At 39.2% G+C, this 23,462-nt stretch overlaps 1 protein-coding gene across 2 annotated transcripts in view; it reads right to left on the bottom strand.

Annotated features, from left to right (window-relative positions):
- LOC107106619 (kinesin-like protein KIF2A) overlaps positions 1-23,462 on the bottom strand; it is a 44,775-nt gene that overhangs the window by 3,474 nt on the left and 17,839 nt on the right. Inside the window, exons 2-9 of one of the 2 annotated variants that reach the window (XM_015406801.1) lie at positions 17,531-17,625; positions 16,560-16,676; positions 14,563-14,617; positions 9,350-9,415; positions 8,727-8,827; positions 6,649-6,744; positions 4,849-4,903; positions 1,745-1,907 (exon numbers count right to left, since the gene is read on the bottom strand). In XM_015406801.1, the coding sequence (XP_015262287.1) occupies positions 1,745-1,907; positions 4,849-4,903; positions 6,649-6,744; positions 8,727-8,827; positions 9,350-9,415; positions 14,563-14,617; positions 16,560-16,676; positions 17,531-17,608 (731 nt within the window). In that variant the 5' untranslated portion in view covers positions 17,609-17,625. Of the gene's footprint in view, positions 1-1,744; positions 1,908-4,848; positions 4,904-6,648; positions 6,745-8,726; positions 8,828-9,292; positions 9,416-14,562; positions 14,618-16,559; positions 16,677-17,530; positions 17,626-23,462 lie in introns of both variants that reach the window. The other variant, XM_015406800.1, reaches the window with a different exon arrangement.

Raw genomic sequence — 23,462 nt, 5'->3', positions numbered from 1 at the left:
CGGAAAGCACCCACATACAAGGAGCTCTCTGAACTGATAGTAGACAGCCAAGGGATAAGACAACTTTAAAAAAAAGGCAGTTAATATGAAACAAACGGGAACCCTGCAGCCAGCTGAAGGAGAAAACTGCTCCTTGGGCTAGGACCATATCATAACTAAATAGGAAAGACAAGAATGCCTAGGGGCCTGAAGCCAGAGAGGTTAGTATCACATCCTGAAAGTTGAGCCACTGAAGCTGGCTGTAGGGCCAGCTGGGATAGTTTCCAAACTGTATTTTACACACCGACAAATCTGAAGAGATGGCAGTTTTAAACTCTTCCCACCACCTTAGAATTAGTGACCTCACACAGTGCATCAAATACATCTGAGCCTAATCTGGACCTACATGCTTAATTTCTTTCTTACAGGAACACAGTGGCAGCAAAGAGATACCATGATAAACTCCATTTTACAAACCATGGTTTGAATAAACTCCAGTTTATTGTGACATCCATTTGCAGGTTGCCCAACAAATTGTGGTTTGTTGGTGGGTATTGAACCAGGATTCTAATTTATATCTTGTTTGTTAAATGTGATTAGTTCTAAGTGTACTTTCTCACTATGATTGAACTGAGAAATCTCAGTTTGTTCACCTCTGTGATATCTGGATACAGAATCTGGTTCACAGAAAAGAAAAAACTAGCTGTTTCAGTGGCATCCAGCTGTCTGCAATGTTTTTGCAGAGCACACCTTCCCTGCTAGTGGTGACTCACCAGCAAGTCTGAGTGGCTTCCATCTTCTCCCAAAGGGAAATTTAAATGGTAATGGGACAATGGGACTTAATCACAAGCTTTCATTCAGTTTGCTATGACTCCACACAAAACAGTCAAAAGCAGTTTACATCTCACCTACTGCCCTGCTTCCCTCCCTCTTCAAACCTTTCCCTTTATGTCCTAGGAGAGACAGCAAGTAAGTGAGCTAGCCACAATCATGGGTTTCAATCCCCAGATTTTCAATATTTGGAAAACTTTAAAAGATCTGTTTTTACAATTTAAACGGGGGAGGGGTTAGGGAATGTAGTGAAGCAGCAATGGTGGGCAGGGGGCTCATTGGCTTAACTAAGAGCAACGAAAAGACCTTAAAGGAGGGCGGGACTTATTAGAAAATCCCCCATCCATTTATTACAGCCAGCCAATAGCAAGCTCCTTGCATATGTAGTGACACAATTTGCCAGCACCCAGACAATGCAAGAAAACTTGAGATGGTATCCAGAGATTCTGCTGAGTGGTCAGACAAGAGCCAAGCAAGCAAACCTGTGGTCTGCTATGTTCATCCAATAGACTAACCAGAGCTTGTACAATAAACACCAAAAGACTAACCAGAGCTTGTACAATAAACGCCAAAAGCTTTCAATGCTGACTTAGGAAGATCAGAGAAGCAACAAAAAGAATCTTTGCACATGGACATATTTATTCCAGTCATGCTTTTGGGGAGACTGAAAATGGCTTTCTCTTTATAAGCCATATTGGAGAATGTTTGGAACAGTATGAAGACAAAGGAAAGTCAGTTGACTTAGCTGAGCGAATGTTGCCAATACAAATGGATAAAAACTATTTATGTACATGCACACACATTGTGAAAGAAACAAGATATTCAACAGTAATTGGGAAATTAACCAGTCACACCCATAACAAGTATTTGAGTTACAAAAAGCAGCACAAGTTCAAGGACACAAAACTATTGCCAGATAGTGTAAAACACATACCTGTAGACCATTTCATTAGGAGCGCTGTCATCGAAGGCATAGTCAAAGCGGAAAGTTTGGTTTTCTAAGTACCTTGTTAAATCTACTTTTTGTTTAGGTTCATGTACCATCACGACATCTTTGCTAGGGATTGTTATTACATCAAGGTCTTTCATTACAGTTTCTAAAAAGTAAATAAATTAGCATTAATGTTCAAGATACATGAACTTCAGTGATGCAAAACATACATATCCAATATAATGAAAGAGTTTGAAACAACTTATGATAGAAACAATCTAGCCTAGTATTTGCAGGTTACATTCAGACATCATATAAACCCTAATTAACTAGAAGTCTGTTGGCACAAGGCATAACTGCTGCACGTCTGCAGGATTTATTCATAACCTTTGCTTCTGCCCTCCTGTGCACAAACTTGATAGAATACTTACTAGTTTTAACGTTCTCACCTACCCTAATGTCTGAATGCAAGTGCACTGGCAAACTGGAGGTGGAGGAGCTGTCATCATGCCAGCTGCCAACAAATCTTTGCTTAATTAGAATTTGTTGTGAGGTCTGAATGCAGCCAGAGTGCCAACTGTTATCCTTACACTTTAATATACCAGGCATATGGGGATTAGTAAAAATGACCTCTCATACTACAATACTGCTGTCCAATTTATTGAAAGCTTTATAAATGTATCTGTTCCCAGTCCTTTTTCCTAGAAGTAGACTATTCTATAAAACAAACAATATCAATGTTTTTAAAGGACCTATAATTGTCACAGCTTGGTCATAAGCCATTTGACATATATATATCACCATTCTTAAAGAACATCACCTATCTTCAGCCACGTAAGAGGTATCCAGCTTGATTTCATCAGATCATACATTAATTGGTAACAGTGGGTGTTAATTTTATGAAATGCCCGAATTGTATAAAATGCAATAATATACACAAAGACCACTGTTTCAAGAGACATACAAAAGTCCTTCGTATGTACAGTCAAATATATTTGTGTGCCCCATTTCTGGCACTTCTTTAGGCATAGAATTGAACATGTTGTTTGCACTCTCATACAGACAGCTCTGCTTTAAAAGAAGCGTTCCGATTCTGAATCATTACCATCAACTATCCCATTAAAGAAAGCAAATGAAGTTTAGCAGTGGTATGTACATATACAATTTTGTAACTGTGCAACTGGGGAAACAGACATTTCTGTAATATTTGAAAGGAATATGGATATACCACTGGAAGTACTAGAAAATATTTGAGAACCTGCTGCAAGAACCATACTGAATAATTTGCCATTTACGATGTTTGCAAGCTGAATACACAGAACTAGCCTTTGAAAAATAGTTTTAAGCTTTTGTCGTGATTTATTACTCATTTTATTTTTCAGACGAAGGACCTCTCAAAATTTCAGATACACAAAACAGCAAGAGGCTAACAGGGAGAACCAGTCACGGGACAGTGATTCTGATTGTAACTCTTCCTAATCCGTTATATTCATGCCTTTTTTTAGATTGTTGAAGGTACACACTGTTGCTTCATTATGTAGCACAATATGCACAGGTACGATTTCAACCCATAATATCAATATATTCAAAAAAGATGCTCAAAGAACTTAAGCCGAGGAAGGCATTTCAGGAAGAAGGCCAAATACATCTAAAATTGAAGATACAGTTAAATGCACAGGGAAGCAGTTCTCCACATATCATCTAGCAGCTTTGCAACTCTTTCTTCCCAAGGCCCTCAGATGGGACATTATGTAATCACCCAGTTACATAATTACAGTGTCATCCCCCCCCAAATTCCATTACAACTCCAGTGTTTCTCTTTATCACACTAATACTTCATCTAATGAAACAGTACAGGGATATCAGAAGCCTCAAAACTTTCAGGTGATAAAAGTTATTTACACACCGCTAGGCATTCAGGATTTTGATTAAAGTTATGTATAGCCAGAATTCAGATAAAATAATGTTAATAATGTTTAAGCTATTTTTGGTATATTAGCTGAACTTGGAACATTCCAGTAGCCGTCTATGACTGCCTTCCTCTCGGAATTTGGAATGTAAAAGCTCTCTATATTTAAAAGGCTTAGAAGATTGTCAAGGTCTGTTTTGTTGCAATAGTTGTATTTTAACTAATGATTTCTTTTGTAGTTTTGATTGGCTATTGCTGTTTTAAAAATGGTATACAGGTTACCCTGAGATTTGGAGAAGCAGGAATAAATGTTTTAAATTAATAAAATAAAGGTTACGATAACCTGTTTGACAAACACTGCAATGCTTATGAGCCCAGAACCCCTGCAGAAAGAACAGCATATGACTGGTATTTCCACGTAAAAGGTTTCTAGTTCTAAGCCAGCAGATCTTTCAAAAACATATCTAAATAATCGTAATAATTTCAATACATTCATTACACATCAGCAGGAGACTCTTCTATCCCTAAGTCAGGACTAAAACTTCAAGTAAATACAATTTGATTATTCCCTTGGAGTAGTAGATACTTTTGACGAAAGGAGAACTTCTGTGAGTTAACAAAGAACTCTTCCCCTGAAAAGGGGCTATTTGCCCTCCTGCAGGACATCACCCTGTCTTTATAGGAAATGAGAAAACATTCCATCATTTTGTGCTCAGACACCTCTTGAGACTGGGAGCTTGAAGTATCACAGGTTTCTGATTCAGATACATGAGTTACATTTCCTCCTAAAGGTACAAAGTGAGGAATGTGGTTCAAGTTTGAGGTCACATTTCAACTAACAAAACCCCCTGCTTGCTGAGGCTAACAAGTAAATGAATTTTCTACAGATCCAATTATCTATATACAGTAATTTCAGAATTTCAGACTGAATTCAGAATAAAGCAGAACACTGTGAGTGGAAACTGGCTTTACTGTAACAATTCTGCCATAGGTGTCTGGAAACAATTGTTAAATTAGGTGATGACTCAGTGAAAATTTGGGAACGTCTCTCTCCATTTTCTCAGCTCTGAACTATTTTACCATTGAATTTGACCATTTATAACTGATAACAGAAAAAGTATTCAACAATGTGAAATAAAAATTATTACACATCCCCTAGACAATCAGATAATAGTCTGCTAAATATTAAAAGCCATACCTTTTTTATTGAGTGGTCGCTTTCGAACACAAACACATATCCTGTGTTCATCAATCTAAAAAAAAACAGATAGTCAATTAAGTGAGAAATGATAAACCAAATTTAAACCCAACTGGCAAACTAACAGCAATCATTCTGAGATAAGACCAGAATCAATCCAAATTTCCACAAGTTACAAGCAAAATGTACAAGAAAGCATAACTTCTAAAGAGGAGTGAACTCTCCACAGCTCAGACAGAGATATTTGAGGATAAATGGTCAAAAATATGGTTTTATTAGAGATGGAATTCAAGCTCAGAGCACCATAGTGTACCCAACATTATCAGAAGCACTAAGGAATACTAGGTGCCCCACTTAATTCTCTCTTACACACCATCCCTGGTGTCTCTGCTGATGGAATCCATTGGGAAAGAAATGGGAATATTCTTGCAGCTCTCTAACTCTATCTTCCTCTGCCAAATGTATTCTGGGAACTGTACTGGTTCTGGGATAGCAAGTATGTACTTCATTCTGGAAATGTATTTCCCAACATTCCTGATAGTTAACATACCACATTCTAAGAACTGTACTTCCCATACTGCGATGGGGAGAGAGAATGAAGTTGAGTGGAAGAATGACGACAGACAAAGCTACAACACTGCAATTCTCTCTACCCTCGGTTGCCTTGCAGTGCCACTCCACTGCTCTTCTTGCAACAGATCAGTTGGGGCAGGGCAAAAAAAAAGAGGAAGGGGAAGTCTTCTCTGGCTCAGTCAAATTTATCTTATCTCATCATTATTCATCTCACTATTATTCATCTCACTTTTGAAGATGGGTTTTCCAAAATGTTGTACTCTGAGCCAAAGGACTATATCAGTACCTCCGCTAAGGTCATATATTGAATTCACCACCATAAATACTTGAAGCTCCAAGCAGGGACACATTCTTTACAGATTCTCACCAGTGATGTAGGTTTTCTGGGAAGAGTTCACAAGTTAATTTATCCATCTTATATCACTGAATAAGACATAGCTGCAACTTTATTAACACTAGGGCTTTGTGAATTTGATTACCAATTGGTTTGGGTTTTTGCAAACAGTTGGAATCTTACATTCTCAGCCTCTATTCTAATCATAAAAGTACATTTAGGAGTCTGAGATCATTGGTTACTATGACTGAGATCTCGGGATTCCCAGCTCAGGAAAGCAGATTATACCCATGAAAGATAAAAGCAGCCCAAAGTAGCATCTGAACTGGCTCTTAGTTAAGATGTTATTTTATTACTAACCAAACAATAGAACAAATATACCTCTATATGGAAACAATAAAGTTATTATTGACAAACAGTGAATTCTGATTATGTTTTCTTAACTGACAGCTCTTGATATCAAAGAGTACAAAGAATAACAAAACTGATAATCTGAGAGTAGGTTTTCCATTAGGACATAGTTCTCAGACAAGTTCAGATCATACCAAAAATTGCCAGGCTCATATAGGTGCAGAAGTTTCAAAGCATGTGATAAGCATCAGCACACCACTATTTGGCCACAACATGCTGGGTTAGATGCCAAAAACTGTGTGTAAGTACAGTTCTGCTCATAGAATGCAGCTTTCCTGCCTTTCTCCTCCAACTACAGCTCTCATTCCCCCCCCCCGACCTCAAAAATAGCGTGGGATGGGGCTTCTATTGAGCAGAGGGGAATCCACAGAAAATGAGGACCTCCTCCCTTTGCTTAATCAAGTACTTTCATGGTAACACATAATCTCTTATTTTAAGTTTCGAAAATTCCTGTAGTGCAGAAGTATTAAAATAAAACTTACAGGATCCGCAGTTGTCAGTGGTCTATAATCCAGGCTTCCCCGGAAATCTCTAATCATATACATAATTTCATAATTTGGGTTTGTAGCATCAACATCCTAAAAAGAATTAAAAAATGGTGACCAACATTTCAGCATATAGTTTTCTTCAACATTCATATAAGGTTTGCAGAATTGACTATATATGCTTGAAATAAAACGGACATACAGTAATATCTGCATAGTATTAAATTCTTCTATGGTTTATCATAAATATTTTAGAACTTACATCCCAAAGGGGCATTCTACATATAATTAGGGCTTTATCTTCTGTTACAGTTGACAATTACTCCCCCCACATCAAATCAAACTTGCTAATATTGCAACCTGCATCATTCATTTTACTCTTGTCTAGACCACATTCCAGTGAACAGCTCTGATCCCCTTACTTTCCACACCACCTGAATATGCAAACTGAAAATCTCTCCAAGTATAGTATTGTTTGTTTAGCTGACAAATCAAAATGACTTCTGTTATACGCCAAAATTAAAACATGCAATCAGCTACTTTCCTTTGAAAGTGCATGTTTTCATTTCATGAGATAAAGATCTTTGATGAGAATTATACCAGACTGTCATTTTCTTAAGACATGAACTACAGTGAATACACATACAAGAAAGAGTAAAGCACTATAATTACAAATAGTACTTTAGGTATAATCTCATTACTACTGAATAGTAAAATGATGGCTCACAGCAATCACAAAAGCACCAAAACCAGACCAACCCACAGAAAAAGCAGGTGCTTCTACGTACTTGAGGAAGTTCCAATTTTACCGAAAAATATAATTTCATAAAATTAACTTTAAAACCCACAAAAAGATCTGATGAGGACTGAGCATGTTACAACAGTTTGAGAATCCATTAAAGGGGAACAGGAGATGAGTAAATCAACTTGATGCACCCCCTAAATTATTACAGAATCCAGGGGAAGGAGGGTTTCTCTGTCATTGTTCTCCCTGTCTCCCACCTGTAATCCCAAAATGCAGAAAGCAGCCTTAAAGAAATCAAACTAGATATCGAGTTTTTCCAGCCTATGTTAATGTCAGAGCTCCTGAATAAACAGCAGCAAGTCCACTGAACTCAGTGTCAAGGAGCTTCCATTTGTGCAGTTACCCCAGTGCTGAACACCTTCTGGAAGTCCATCTACACCAAAAGCCATATATGCATCAGACACACACAAACTGTGATTCTCAGCCTATGCACTGAGTTGGTCTGTAGTAGAACAGCTAGATTCGAGTCACATGAACACATGGACACATGAAGCTGCCTTATACTGAATCAGGCCATCGGTCCATCAGGGTCAGTACAGTCTACTCAGACTACCAGCAGCACTCCAGTATCTGAGGCAGAGGTCTTTTACATCACCTATTATCTGATGCTTTCAACTGGAGATGCCAAGGACTGAACCTGGCACCTACTATATGCCAAGCAAGCAGATGCTCTACCATTGAGCCATGGCCTCTTGTATCTGATGACAGGAGCTTTGTCTCTCAAAAGCTCATACCCCAAAAAATTTGTTTGTCCCTAAGGTGCTACTGGACTCGAATCTAGCCCATGTGTTTAATTCTTTGCAAGAAGATAACTTTCATTCCTCTTTAACAAAGAAAGAAAAATCCCCACATCTCAGACGTTTAGCCCCAGCAGTACAACTATCAAGTTACATGAAAGCCAACATTACATCAGTAGGAGATTGCAAGTCTCACATTAGACTAGAAAACATAACACACAAGCCTGCCAACAAGATTATGCTGCTGGCTGTACTACAGCATCTGCTTTGTGACAGAATTAATAGGAATTTTATTACAAGATCAGCACCTTATTGGTTTAAAAGAGTGACTGAGCTTACTGCTACAATTTCAACCAAAGTGAGCCCAGAAGCTTGCAGAATTATTGAAATAACGACTTACATCTTAGGTTCTCAAACATGGCAACTTAGCAGCAAAAGTATAGCTCTGGTTTTAGCCATTCGTTTTTAGAAAATGAATTAACTGGCGTGAATAGCTGGAATATGAGCACAATTATAAATAAGGCAACACAAACCTGAGCCCGTTTCTCTCTTAGTTCCTGCTGTTGCAATCTTCTTTTCTCACGTTTTTCTTGCAGTTTTTCAACCTCTTTCACACAATTAGATTTTCTACGTGCTTAAGAGGAAAAGAGTCATTTTCTTTTTGCCATTCATAAAAGTGCACATTTTATTAGTAACACTTTTATCTGCTTTCATTAAATAATTTTCTAAGCAATTTAGCCTAAACTGGGCTTAATTGCTATGATCTGACTGTCGACTTAATACCTCATATTTCAGGTATATGGACAGTGGACAGTGACAGTCCCTTAAACACACTCTGACTTATACATGTGATTCTCTTGGTTAGACCTACTAAAATGTCAGGTCAATTTTCATTCTCAGTCTACAGTTTTAGAAAAACTGAAGTTTTACGAATATTCTGTTACCAACACGACTATGGAAGAACAATCACACTGTGATTTCTCAAAGTAGACATAACATTGGCACAGACTATTCACTACTTAATGAATTATATAATTGTCCAAGAGAGTATACATGTAATGCCTAAAATGAATGAATCCTTGATACATGATTTACATACAAGGGGGTCCAAATTCCTTTTTTGCAGCTTGAACTGGAGATATATCTGAAACACTACCATTCTGTTGTGTAGAGGAAGACTGTTCAGGAAGTTGAGTAGGCCGCGCACGCGCAGAACCAGCCACTGAAATTTTAAAAAAGAAACATATTTAAGAAAACTAGCCAAAACTGGAAAGTGTCCTTGTTTCTCAACAAGAAAAGTTCTTCTAAATTATCACAATATTGTCCAAATCCAAGACAATTTACTTTTAAAAGAAACCATAAAAGCACACTCTGAACACAAGCAGGTACATCAGGAGATCGTACCATGAGACAAACCAGCATTAGAACTAAAATACATAAATCATCATCAGTCCTTATGTTAAAATTCATGCCTCAATGCCACATTCTTATTAAAGTTAAGATTCATTTCAAAGTGAGATGAATTGCTGAATCCAATCTCCCTTCATGACAGCTTAGCTTCCAGAAACATGTAACAGCAGAATAAAGCTGGAAGAGAAGCATTCACAAGGACAGGTGGTAGGCAGTTTCTCATATTTTGCATGAGCACCTCCTGTGACTTGCTTACACCCCATCTGCACATCAGTGCAGGTACAACACAAAATGTCCATATATGTTAAATTTTAATACCCTGTCCCAATCTTATTTATTTGATTTTTATCCTACTTTTTGACCAGTGTACCAAAGTACCTGACAGTCATTCATAACACGTGATAAAATCCCTTGTAAAAATTAAAATGATAGAATAAATGGACCTGTGGAGAAACATGTAGATGGGAGAAAATCAGGTTGAAAAACAGAACTTTAAATATGCTAAACGCAGAAAGTAAAACAAAACAAGAAACTGAGAAATACAAACTGAATAAAGCAAAACAAACCCTCCAGATGTTGAGAATATGAATTCTTCTAAACATTAAGGAGGTGGAATGGTAGAAGAATCAACACACAGTTGGTCCAAGATTAGGTGTCTGACATCTTCACCTGGCTACCCACCTGTACTGGCTGTCATAGGCCAGTTGGTCTTACATAACCATTGTGGTGAGAAAGGGGCAGCTCTACTGAACATGGAGCAGGCATGTTATGATGTCTTTGCTTGCTGTTCTGTCTCCTGTATTTTTTATAGATATAGATAAGAGGTGGTGCAGGAGTATTTTACTAAATCCAATGACAAGCTAGTCAGGGCGAGGAATGCATTGTGTGGAGGTTCACTCCATTCCAGGCCTCTAACAGATCCCTCCCTCCAACCCCTGTGCTTTGCTCAGGCTGACCACGAAACCTAAAACTGTTTTAGCAGAATTGTGCAATTTCTTGTGTTTGCCAGCACAGGTAACCGGGACACAAGACTGCAGAGAATCAGCGAAAATAATTCCAATGAAAGAACAAACAGCTGGTGTAACGGTTAAAGTGACAGACTGAGGAGGCCCTGGTTCAAATCCCAAGTTTGCCAGGAAGCACAACTGGGTGACCATGGCCAATCATTCTCTCTCAGACTAGCCCACCTCACAGCACTGTTATGAGGATAAAAAATGAAGGAAGAGAAAATCACATTTGCCACTCTTTAAGTTCTTCGAAGGAAGGATAGAATGATAAGTTAAGAATAAAAAACAAAGTTGTTCAGCCCTAACTGATGTTCATGCAGCCAACTGTGCAGTTTCACAGCTGGATCCTGAACCTGTGCAGAACATCCTCTTGCTCTGATGAGTAGGATCAGCACCTTAGTTCCTTCCACCCAGCCATGAAGCTTAAATGAAAATACTAAATAGAGAAAAGTCCTAGTAGTAGTAATATGTTGATCAGTAGTAATATGTATTAGTAGTAATATGGGGGGGGGTGTTGTTTAAAATAAATCCAGAAGCTACATGTTTGTATCCATCAGAGTAATTCACTATAATTGAAAATTATGCTAATGACTTTTAAAAATATTTTGTATGAAGTAACTGATAAATAGAAGAAGAAGAGATTGGAATTATACCCCGCCCTTCACTTGGCGTTTCAGAGCGGCTTACAATCTCCCTCCCTTCCCCTCCCCACAACAGACAACCTATGAGGTAGGTAGGGCTGAGAGAGCTCTTTCAAGGACTGCTCATGAGAGAACAGCTCTGAAAAACTTGTGACTGACCTAAAGTCACATCAGCAGCTGCATGTGGAGGAGTGGGGGGATCAAACCCGGTTCTCCCCGATTAGAGTCCAGGCTCCTAACCACCACACCAAACTGGCTCTATGCTAAATGTCTAGGCTAAAAGTGAACCCTCTCCACTACTGAAAGACCTTGCCTCACCATGTGAATGGTCCTCTTAGCATGTGCACAGTGAGACAGGAGACACAGCATCATTTCTCTCTACCCAGGCACATTATCAGCAGGTCCTTTGTCAACAGTAATGGGGAAATGGCAGATTTACAGAGGCTCGTGGCTCAAAAGGTGGGGCACTGGGACCATAACAGGGTCCCAAAACTGCTTGATTAAGTAAAAATAGGAAATACTTGGGGACAGTATTGGGCATAAGTATTCCCTTGTTCCTGCATAAATGTAAGAAAGATGGATCATAATGGAGAGCAAGCAACTCGATAGTAATGGCTACCAGAAATGGTGCTTTAAAGGAAGGGAAACAGAGAATGCATAGGACCATGAGTTCAAAGGTTTTAACTTTGAGCTGAGAAATCTTCAAAGAAAGATTCCAAGCCAGAACTTGGGGGAAGCGCAGATGGATACACATTTAGGAAGACCGTTACAGAAAGGAACACACATTGTGACCTTCAGATGGAGGTAAAGGTAAAGGTTCCCTTGCTCGAAAGCCAGTCGAGTCCAACTCTAGGATTGTGGTGCTCATCTCCGTTTCAAAGCCGAAGAGCCAGCACTGTCCGAAGATGTTTCCGTGGTCATGTGGCCAGCATGACTATGCACCAAGGCACACGGAACGCTGTTACCTTCCCACTGAAGTGGTACCTATTTATCTACTTGCAATTTTTTGCTTTCAAACTGCTAGGTTGGCAGGAGCTGGAACTAGAGACGGGAGCTCACTCCGTCATGCAGCACACTCGGGTCTCGAACTGCTAAACTACCGACCTTCCACAGCCTGCAGTTCAGCGTCTTAACCACTTGAGCCACCGCAGCTCCTCTCAGATGGAGGTAGGGGATTTTAAGTAGGTATTGTCAAAATATAACCAACAAAGAAAATGCCTCATATTATAGAAAAAGACGTAACTTAAGATGTCCATTAGACAGCAGGACAAAAGGTACACAGTTTGAAAGGAAGTACAAGTGCAAAATCTACTTTGCCTACAGGAGTATCTGATGGATGGATTCCAAGTATATATAACTGCTTAAGATTGGAAGGGATAGTCAATGCAGATGTTTCTTCCACAATCTGAGGCTGTTCTGACACTGTGGTACAAGACTGCCTTTTACAATTTGAGGCTGACAGTTCTGACACTGTGGTACAAGACTGCCTTACAGACTTGAAATAGGAGATATCAGGTGGATGATAGGCAGACTGCTGGTCAGACTAAGGAGCTGCTGGACAGACTAAGGAGCTTGGAAATCACGTCAATCATGCCTCACAGGAGGAATGTGAGGAGGTAGTATGGGCACAAGGGATTATGGGGAGCAAACATATAGGAATAATCCTGCCCATTCTTTCATGGATATTTTCTCATGAGCTGTGTCCCTGACTTGCCCTTGGACAAAGCTTAGTGTTTGTGGGGTCAGCAAAAAAAAAAAAATTACATGAAGCAATCCCCATATTCAAAATACAAGCTAGAAACAAATGCCCAAAAGAGTCTCTCTGGTTCTGCTCTAAATATCTGCTATAAGTTGTTGGTTTTGGCAAAAGACCGCACCTGGCACAATGACTGGTTTGGAATTACGGAGTCCTTCAAACTGTGCTGCTCTGTTCATGCATGTAATATTTGATAATGACATTGGCTGTTGTTACCTGTACAGTTCTACTCTCTAGGAGACATGTATGACAAGATTGGTATTAGCCAAAGAAACAATTAATCCAAAGGCCCTGACATCAGAGATATGATGATAGATGCTCAGTTCCAATACATGGTGGCAAAAGGTAGTCTAGTACTGAGTTGATAAAACAAACAGTAGCATATATTGCATCTGTGATTTTCCTATCATGAAGCACAAGCTTAGAGAAGCCAACAAGTTGAAATGTAGACCTCACTAAACCCTGGAAAAAGTCTCACCTATGACAATAATTTCTGTAATGTAAGATTGGAAGGCCCCTATGGCAGAGACAGGGAACATGCATTTGAAACAGCAGCTGAAGGCAGGTGCTCACAGGACAGATTTAGGAAACAGGGGATTTCTTGGAATATGCTTGAACTTCTGGCACTGAACAATTATCTACATCGCACTCTTCTCAAAGTAAATCAAACAGCATCATACTATCCAAGTAGGGACCTCTTTTTACAAATGTAACACTTCTTAAGGGCAGCCCACTGCAGCATAGGTGTGTGGGCAATAAGTGAAGAACAACCTCACTGCAAATAAAAGAATATAAAGTAAAGAAAGTTTTTTAAAAAAACAAAATAATGCAGGACTCCTATTTATACTCCCTAGAACTTAAAATGAATAAACTGAGCCTACTGTACTTCATGTCACATCATAACACGACAAGAATTACTGGAAAAGACAATGAGACTAGGAAAAGTTGAAGGCAACAGGAAAAGAGGAAGACCCAACATGAGGCAGACTGACCCAATAAAGGAAGCCACAGCCTTCAGTTTGCAAGACCTGAGCAAGGCTGCTAACAGTAGGACATTTTGGAGGTCATTAATTCATAGTGTCGCCATAAGTCAAAAGCAACGTGACAACACTTAACACAAACCTCCTAGCTATAAGAAAAGCACCTTAATCAAAAAACTTCACAGAGAAGGTTCTGAACAATGCTGCTATCAGTCTTTGAAAACGAACTTCAGGTGCATTTATCCCATCTATCAGAACAGACACAGAGGCGGTACCTCTCCTCACTGGTAGGGAGAAAGCTCTAGAGGGCTCCAAGAATGCTCTGTACAGAAGAACCCAACTGTGGAACTGCACAGACACCTTTCCAGTTTTACTATAATATGAATAGGAAAAGGGGAATTGCAAATGAAGTGCTGTTTGTTTTAGGTAGTGCAGTGGTAAGTACAACAAACCTACAGGAAACCTACAAGAAACTATTTTGCCTTCATCATCAGAATTTGGCATAATTAAAAAAGTGGAACTTATCACCTTTTAATATTCTAAAATGGCAAATACATAAAGTAATTTAGACTTACCTCTGTTGTCTCTAGTAGGAGCTTCAATTTTAGAAGGAGCTACAGTTCTCCGATTCTAAAAGGGGGGAAAAACATTCTATAATTTGTTTATAGCACTTGTTCAATACTTTGTTTTTGCTCTGCTATTTGCTTTTTAGATAGACAAGCTAATTTAAAGATTAGCAGACCTACTCCTTGAACAGCTAAGAGGTAATACAAGATCAGCACAAGTTATATTAGAAATATCTCTAGTCTCTTCCACAAGGCAGGAAGCAAGTATACACGGGATTTTCTAAAGATGTTCAACTTGCCAATACAGCATTAGATTAAAAAAACATAGGCAACAAAACAGATTTTAACTACTCGACCTTTTTTGAAAATCTAAAAAGGTTATTAAAATTACTTCCACACAGAAAAAAAGAGTTTTAATTCCCCTGTTACAATTTTACCTGTACCACCTTGTCTCACCAGAGGATTAGGTTTCTGAGTGTGACGGTTCAAAGACTCAGGTTACACTTTCCCCACTTCAGAAGCAATGACTGGCTTTTTAGACCCCAAAACTTAAAAGCTCGGTCATATAGGGAAAATACTGTACTGGTTTGGGGAGTCCAGGAGTTAATTCAAACTATTTGCATACATGTGTTTCAGGTTTCCATTTATATTAGTTATAAAACTATATGTTATATTTTGAAGAGCTTAACTCTTTTTGCTCCCTAATTTTGTTTCTCACATCCAGATTCAAAAGATTTCTGGTCAAAACAACATTCCGGGAAGAGGTGGAACAGATCTGGTTTTTTAGAGTGATAAATATTGGCCTGCATCCAGCCAGCCATGCATAAAATGCCGTTTTCCTATGTTCTTCACTGTTCCTGTAGTGCCTCCTGATCATCAGGGTTGCATAGGTTGGAGGAGCTGGACTGAGGAGGAGCAATGGAGTGAAATCACTCCCCCATCCTCTTTCTCAAGTGCAGCTCCACTGAATGGAAGGGGTGACTTCATTGCCTTGCTCCTTCTCACACAGTCCGCCTCACAAGCCCAGGAATGATCTTGGGGGAGGGGAGCAGAAGGGACTGCAGAAAGGAAACTAATGCAGAAAAACCACATGTGCCTCCCATGCATGGGTGGCTGGACACAAAGAGACCAACAAGATTTTGAGCTTTCAAGAGTCAACACTCCCTTTGTCGGATACAAGTAGAAAGAGATTCATCAGATACAAGTTCTTAGTATCAAAACATTGATCAAAACATCAGACATGAACAAACATAGCAATATTACCAATAAAGGACACTACTCAAACATTCCCCTTAAGGTATCCCTTCTGACAACAAACCACTGTTAAAGTTTAGCTAATGTCTTATTTGTACATCAAAGACAATAAACAATTCTAATAAAATGTCTTAACAGGTTACAAATAAACAGTGTTACTTTACTCTATGTTCATCTTGGTGACAATGGAAAGTGCCATCAAGTTGCACTCAACTTATGGTGACCCTGTTGGTTTTTTCAAGGCAAGTGAAGTTTAAAGGTGGTGTGTCACTGCCTGCCTCTGTGTAGCAACCCTGGACTTCCTTGATGGTCTGCCAGCCAAGTATTATCCAGTGCTGACCTTGCTTAGCTTCTCAGAACTGATATCAGACGAGCCTGGGCCATCCAGGTCACAGCATGTTTATCTTAGCTGCTCTCAATGTTGAAATGGCATTCCATAGACTGAAGAGTCTGCAGAGGATTTCTGCTGATGGAACAGAGGGGCCAGTATTCACCAACTACCATCCCTTGCTGTTCCTAAGACTTCCCTGTTACCTACAAGCAACATTCTGGGTTGTTGCAAGAGGATGGAAGATGCTGCACTAGCAGAAGTTCTGGTAACAAAAATCCTTCATCAGTAGAAATATTTGGCCGGATCCAAGCAGCTGTCTCTAATATTTATCACTCTAACAGAAAACTATTAACCCTAGAATTCTTGAATAAGCAAGAAGCAAAGTGAACTATGGAAAATTCAATGATGATATAGCACTAACCTTCACAATTTTGTTTACTTTAGCTGAAGGCGTTGGAGGTGGTGGGGTCTCTGGGCTGGGATCATCATCTTCAGGAGCAAGATCCGGGTTAAGTGAAAATATACTTTCCAAGTCAATCTGCATTTAAAAAATGAGTCACATATGACAATAAATATTTATTGTGTTTCTATTTTAAATAACCAACAGGACCACCCAATTTGTTTAAAGCTAAATGCCAAGGGTTTATTTGTGTTTTCTCAGTCAATAACAGCACTGTAAAAATAGATGAACTGCATGACAGCCAGATGTAATATATTTCTTAGATTTAATATGGTTGATTCACATTATACAATTTCTTATATAATTAGTTTGTGATATTATCTCAAGTTTTGCCTGCATATTCACTTTTTAAAACAAACCAAAAAACCCAACAACACTGAATTCATAACTTTAAAAAAGAGGTAGAAAGTGTGTGTATTTGGGAAATTTCTTGCCACATGAACTTCTTACATTAGTTAGCAGTTTCAAGAAAGGGTGACATGTTCTCCCAGTACCAAAGGAGTTTTCCTAGGAAAATGTGTTATTTCACAAATGCAGTACACTAATCTAATGGCCTTTGCTTCACTAAGTAACATTCAATGTTCTCAAAGACCTGTACATTTCATCATAAGTGTTTATTATTCTATATTATTACACCAACCAATGGAAAGTAATGTGAACTGGACCTAAAGAATTGACTACCAAAGGCCTCTCTCTGCCTTCTGCAACTCCTTTGTCACCCTAAAAGCTGCTCCTGAGGATGCGGGAAGCCCTCTTAACAATGAGGGATGCAATGCTGGGGTCAGCAGGTCAAGGGGAATACACAAAAATTGCTGACTCCCAGCGCAACCTATGCAAGCAAAAACGGATTTTTCTCACGCAGGGGCACCTTTGGATTCAACCCAATATTTTAGAACAACCCTTTTCTTGATTGATAAAATACTAATTTGTACCTCTTTTCCTTTAGTGTCACCATTTTCAATCCACTCAACTGTAACGCTTTCATTATCCTCATTTAGGCATGTTACCATAGCTTCATGTATTCGGCCTGCAAGGGAATCATAAGCATTCCTTCAACAAGTTATAGAATTTCCCCTGAAATTATTTCTATCTTCATTATTTCATTTGCAGATTCACTGAGTCTTTTAAAAAACACTTTTATTCTTATAGTAAGAAATTACATATCCAACAATCCAAATATTTCTTATTTTCCCCCATATTTGTTACCCAATATATGGAAAATGTTGCTATTATATGTGGGATGTCAAGAGAAAGAACACCAAAGAAAGCAGTACCAGAGACCAACAGTACCAGAGACCAACAGAAAATGAACATCCATAGTAATATAAATGTCAAGGGAATTTTGATACCTACAAGACTCCCCCCATATGGGGACCCCCCCCCCCAGTTATTAACCCCTAATGGACTTCTGGCTAGACTACCAAAGGCCTGCATAAAATATCCAGTGTGATATTACATTGGGAGCTCCTGAAACTGGCAGGAATTTCTCTAGACACTCTAAAAAGAGTGTAGTCCATCTGTTGGAATGCTCTATGGAATACATTGATAAAAGGCCTTTGGTCTCAAGCCCCTAAAGCTTTCACACATCCTGGCTAGGCAAAACTGACTCAAGCTTGCTAAATAATAAGGAAGTCTCCCAACTTGGCTGAACCCGCTCCACTCCCTAAGATAATCCAAGACCCCAAGCCATCTTTGTAAACCAGCCAAAGCTGGTACTCTGAGTAGGTAACCTAACCACCCCATCTTTGTCATACCAAAGCATATGGCATATCATGCCTACATTTGGAGTTCTTTCTGCTCCATAACCTCCACTCACCTACATTCAAAATCTGCCAATAAAAGAGGCTGTGGCTCAGTGGAAGAGCTGCTGCTATGCATGCAAATGGTCCCAGGTTCAATTCCTGGCATCTCCAAGTAGTAGGTGATGTGAAAGACCTCTGCCTGAAACCTTAAGAGAGCTGCTCCAACTTTGAGTAGATAATACTGAGATTGATGGACCAATGGCCCACTTCAATACAAGGCAGCTTCATATGTGTATTCATTGCTGAACCAAGAACCCACACCTTCAAAGCTACCCCATTGTGTTTACATATAAAAGGATACTCCAGCCCCTCCAATTCTGTAGCTGGATTCTCACCATTATCTCACAGTTCGTCTATTTCACTGAAATCAGTGAACCTCTCTGCCCCTTGCACCTCATAGCTGGTTTCTAGATTCAAGCCAGCTTCCCCAACCTGATAGCTGGTTCACTGTTTGGATTCCACTTTTGGCTGAAATCAGTGAGTTTTCCCTTCCTTTGAACTCTGGAACTGCATTCCGAGACCTGATTTTCATCATCTGCTCTTGGACTGGACTCTTGCCTATCTTTACTCTTCTGGATAAAGTTTAAATGTTTTCTTTCTCTCCTTTATTCCCCCAAAGCACTGCTGGCCTGCCTAACTGCTAGCCAGTCCCCCTTTTCCAGGTTTTTTTTAACAAAAACAACAAGAAACCAATACCTCACAGGCAGGGTAGTTTACGTAAAGCTTTCGCATTTGTTTATTGTACTGTCGTATTTTGCTGTTGTTAATAAAGATCTTTCTTATTTAACAGCTATTTTCTCCATCATTCTTTTGGAGTGCTGTCCTGAATTGGGATCCTGGTATATATAGGCAAAAGAACACCAAGTTAATTGCCCAGGTGATGCGCTGGATCTTACACACGTAAAGGACATTTTCCATGTTACAGCTCCTGCACAGGTATCTATTTGGAAAACAATTCCATGGGTATCAATTTGGGAAATAATTCCATGAGAACTATCTGAATACAAGGAACTCCCCAAACATGGAAATCAGCAGATTAGCCAACACCTATTTTGGAGAACCAAAGGAGCTACAGGTGTGCATATGCAGGAGCTATATAAACAGCTGGAGTCTTCACTGTAACGGTTACAACTGCAGTTCCCACAACTGATACGGTAAGCTGTTGTTCACTTTAAAAACAGTTTGCTTGCTGGGAGTTGGTTTGAAATTACAAAGAATGCCCTGGCTGAGCATATAGTTCCCTTGCCCTCAAAAAACTACTTTGAATCATAGTCTGTACATAGAGCATTGCAAAGAGTCCCAAACTAGTTACTAACCCACACACATACCTATGCTAATAGTTAGTGATGTAACAACGAAGTCTTTTCCTATTTACAAAAGCTTCCTTGTCTTGTTCATCCTACACTGGTATCCAGGCAGCAAGGTATTTACAAGCCTGTATGACTGCACCTAAATAACTTCTCAACATTCGTAGTTTTGGGGTTGGTTGTCATCAATATGTTGACGATACCCATCTCTGTATATCCTTATTCAAATCACCTAGGTAGAGGCCCTGAATCACTGCCTGGCTGTTATTCAAATCTCCTACTGATGAGGTAGAGGCCCTGAATCACTGCCTGGCTGCTGTGATTAACTGGCTGAAAGCAAACAAACTGGAACTGAAAAGACAGAGATGATGCTGGTTGGGAAGGTGAAGGTTTTGAAAGACAGTGCTCTCCCCACTTTTGATGATGTTCAGCTGACCCTTGGTGACTCAGTTAAAAGCCTTGGGGTTATACTGGACCCAGCATTATTACTGGAGAAGCAAGTTAATGCAGTTGCAAAAAAACCCACTTTCTACCAACTCAGACTAGCCCACAAGATGGCCACCTGGATCCATGCCACAGTAACATCGAGACTAGACTGTATTGCACTGTACATTGGTCTCCCCCCAAAATCAATTCAGAAACTCCAATTGGTCCAGAATACTGCAGCTCAGCTATTAATGGGAGTGATATGAAGCATGAGTATTACTCCCATTCTGCAGACACTCCACTGGATGTTCACTTGTTACCATACTCAATGTTAGGTATTGGCTTTCACATACAAAGCCCTTCGTGACCTTGGTCTCACTCATCTGTAGGTCCGCCTCACCTTTACAGCTTCATTCACATCAACAGGGGCTTACCACAGGTGCCAACCTACAAACAGGCAAAATCAACAACTGCTCGTATATGAGCTTTCTCTGTTATGGATCCCAGCTTATGGAATGGCCTCCCCATGGAGGTCAGGAAAGCTCCCACTCTCCTGGCTTTCTGTAAACTATTCAAAACCAAATTATTCAGGAGGCCTTTTTTGCACAGGGTTGCACTGTACAAAATGGTTCACAAACTTACTTGGATAAATTATTAGCGACTGTGGTCTATACTGCTGTGTATAACTTACTGTAAGCAGGATCCTATTATGTAATTTTTGCAGTGCTTATTATGTCTTTTTAATAATTATGCTAGGTTTCAGCTCTTTCTGGTGGTTCCAGACTTCTAAAATCCTAATGCATTGTTTGTTGAATGCTCCATTTTGGTGGCTGTACTGACTCACTATGCACAATCCACCTTGAGTCCCTGTGAGAAAGGCAGACTATAAATAACATAAATAAAAATAAATAAAATAAACATCTTATAAACTATCCTGTCAGGTAGAATGCAACAAATACTTAACTATGCACAGCATTTTCAACACCTGGGTATAATATTTTCCCCATTTACAATTAAAATTGGCTCACAATACAGTATTACAGTGACAACTACATGGTAGGATCTACGCTTACTAAAAAGTGAAATGCTATCAGAAATTTCTGTTTCAACAGTCCACATAAAGAATAGTGTTAGTAAGTTCTCTTTTTAATGTATAATTCAGGTACTGACTGATCAGGATCAGCCTTCTTTAGAAGACACAAAACGGGGTTTGGTCCTAATTTTTTAAGGTCAATTAAGACCCTATATCAAGTTCCCAAAGTACAACTTTCTATTAATGGGCATAGATCTGAGGAAATAGAAATATCTAGAGGAACTGGACAAGGTTGTCCCCTTTCTCCTTTTTTTTGCAATTTCATTAGAACCCCTAGCTTATGCAATTAGGCAAAATTTATTAATTAAAGGTATTTTAGTGGGCCCAGTAGAACATAAAATAAGTCTTTTTGCCGATGACACTGTTTTATATTTTAGAGATCCTGTTAATTCATTGAAAGAAATAGTGGCAGTATTAATTAAGTTTAGTAAAATTTCAGGATTTACTATTAATCAGGGCTATTTTGGGGCAGGAACGCACAGGAACGGAGTTCCAGCTGGCTTCAGAGTTGGCCATGCCCACTACAGTCAAAACCTCTGGGCGTGTGGCTACAGAGGGAAGGCCTGGAGAGCGACCCCCCCCAGCGACTCCAAGGCGGGTGGGCCAGGAAGGATTGGGGAGGCGTTTAAATGCCTCCCCGTGCCTTCCCCGGCCTGTCCAAGGACCAGCTTGTCCAGGCTCCCTGCAGCTGCGGGGCGCCCAGACAAGCCAAGTACAACAGTTTCTGCTGTTGGGTGTGGCCTATTATGCTAATGTTCCTGCTGGGCTTTTTCTACAAAAAAAGCCCTGCTATTAATTATAATAAAACTGAGTTATATCAGATATGGTTGACGGATTTGGTCAAATGTAAAATATCACAATTATTCCCTTTTAAATGGGTAGGGACGGCCTGGCGTCATTTGGGAGTCCAACTGCCATTAACTTTGGAAATACATAATTCGAATGTAATTATATCCCAGTGGTAAATTCAATGAGTAATTTGTTCCGATCTTGGTTGAGGGTGAATCTCACACTTTTGGAAAACATTGAATTAATAAAAACGGTTATTTTTCCTAAATTTTTATTTTCATTTCAAAATCTCCCAATTCATATCGAAAATAAAATTATATAAATATGGCAATCAAAAATAACAAAATTTATTTGGAATTCAAGAAAGCCTCACATAAATTTCCAATTATTAACTAGACCTTTAAGAGGTGGTGAGTTGGGTTTACCTAACCTAAAATTGTATTATGAGGCTTCCCAATTAAAACATTTACTTCATTATATGCCCCCGAATGTGACTAAAGGTTGGGTAAAGATTGAAAAACATTATGTTTTACCCTTTTTTATGCATGAAATTATTTGGGCACAGGCAAAAGATAGACCTAAATCATTGGAAAATAACCCCTTTTTGAAAAATACCTTGAAGGTTTGGAATAAAACCAGAAATATTAGAACACCCCGTACTTCTCCAGTTGCCTCTTTTCTGGGACAAAAATGGTTTCCACCAGGTGAAGGCATAAATTAGTTTAATAATTGGAGAAAAGTCAGGAAGTTTAGAATCCAAGATCTCTGTTATAAGAGTCAAAAATGGTCAAAGCAACAATTGGAATTGAAGCATAATTTAAAGGTAACGTGGTTTCAATATCAACAAATTTCTAATATGTTAATTAGTAACGATTTGATAGAAAGTACAAATAGGTCTTTAACAGCTTTTGAAAGTCTAATTGATAAAGGTATTGTAGAGCATAGAGGTATTATTTCTATATTGTATAAGTTACTAGCCCAAAATAACTGGAAGAAGGATTCATCACAGCAATTGGCCTGGCAAAAGGATTGTAATATTATTTTAACTCCTGAACAATGGTCCAGAATTTGGTCATCTAGTTTATATACTACAAGATCTTTGAATATAAGGTTACAAAATTATAAACTATATTCAAGATGGTATGTTACGCCTTTGAGCCTATTTCATTCTAAGATTAAGAAGGATCCTAAGTGTTGGAACCCCCTCATGGATCACTGCCTTGTCGTGGCGAGGGGGCTTGAGCGGTTTGATGAAGCTGTGGGCTATGCCGTAAAGGGCCACCCAAGACGGACAGGTCACATGAGAGAACTCAGACCAAGAGTGATCCACTGGAGAAGGAAATGGCAACCCACTCCAGTATTTTTGCCAAGAAAACCCCATGGACAGTATCAAAAGGCTAAAAGATATGACGCCGGAAGATGAGCCCCTCAGGTCGGAAGGTGTCCA

This window comes from Gekko japonicus, unplaced genomic scaffold (genome assembly GCF_001447785.1).
Source record: "Gekko japonicus isolate JY-2015 unplaced genomic scaffold, Gekko_japonicus_V1.1 scaffold700, whole genome shotgun sequence".
In the NCBI taxonomy this organism is placed as follows: domain Eukaryota; kingdom Metazoa; phylum Chordata; class Lepidosauria; order Squamata; family Gekkonidae; genus Gekko; species Gekko japonicus.
This window is presented reverse-complemented; position numbering and strand designations above follow the sequence as displayed.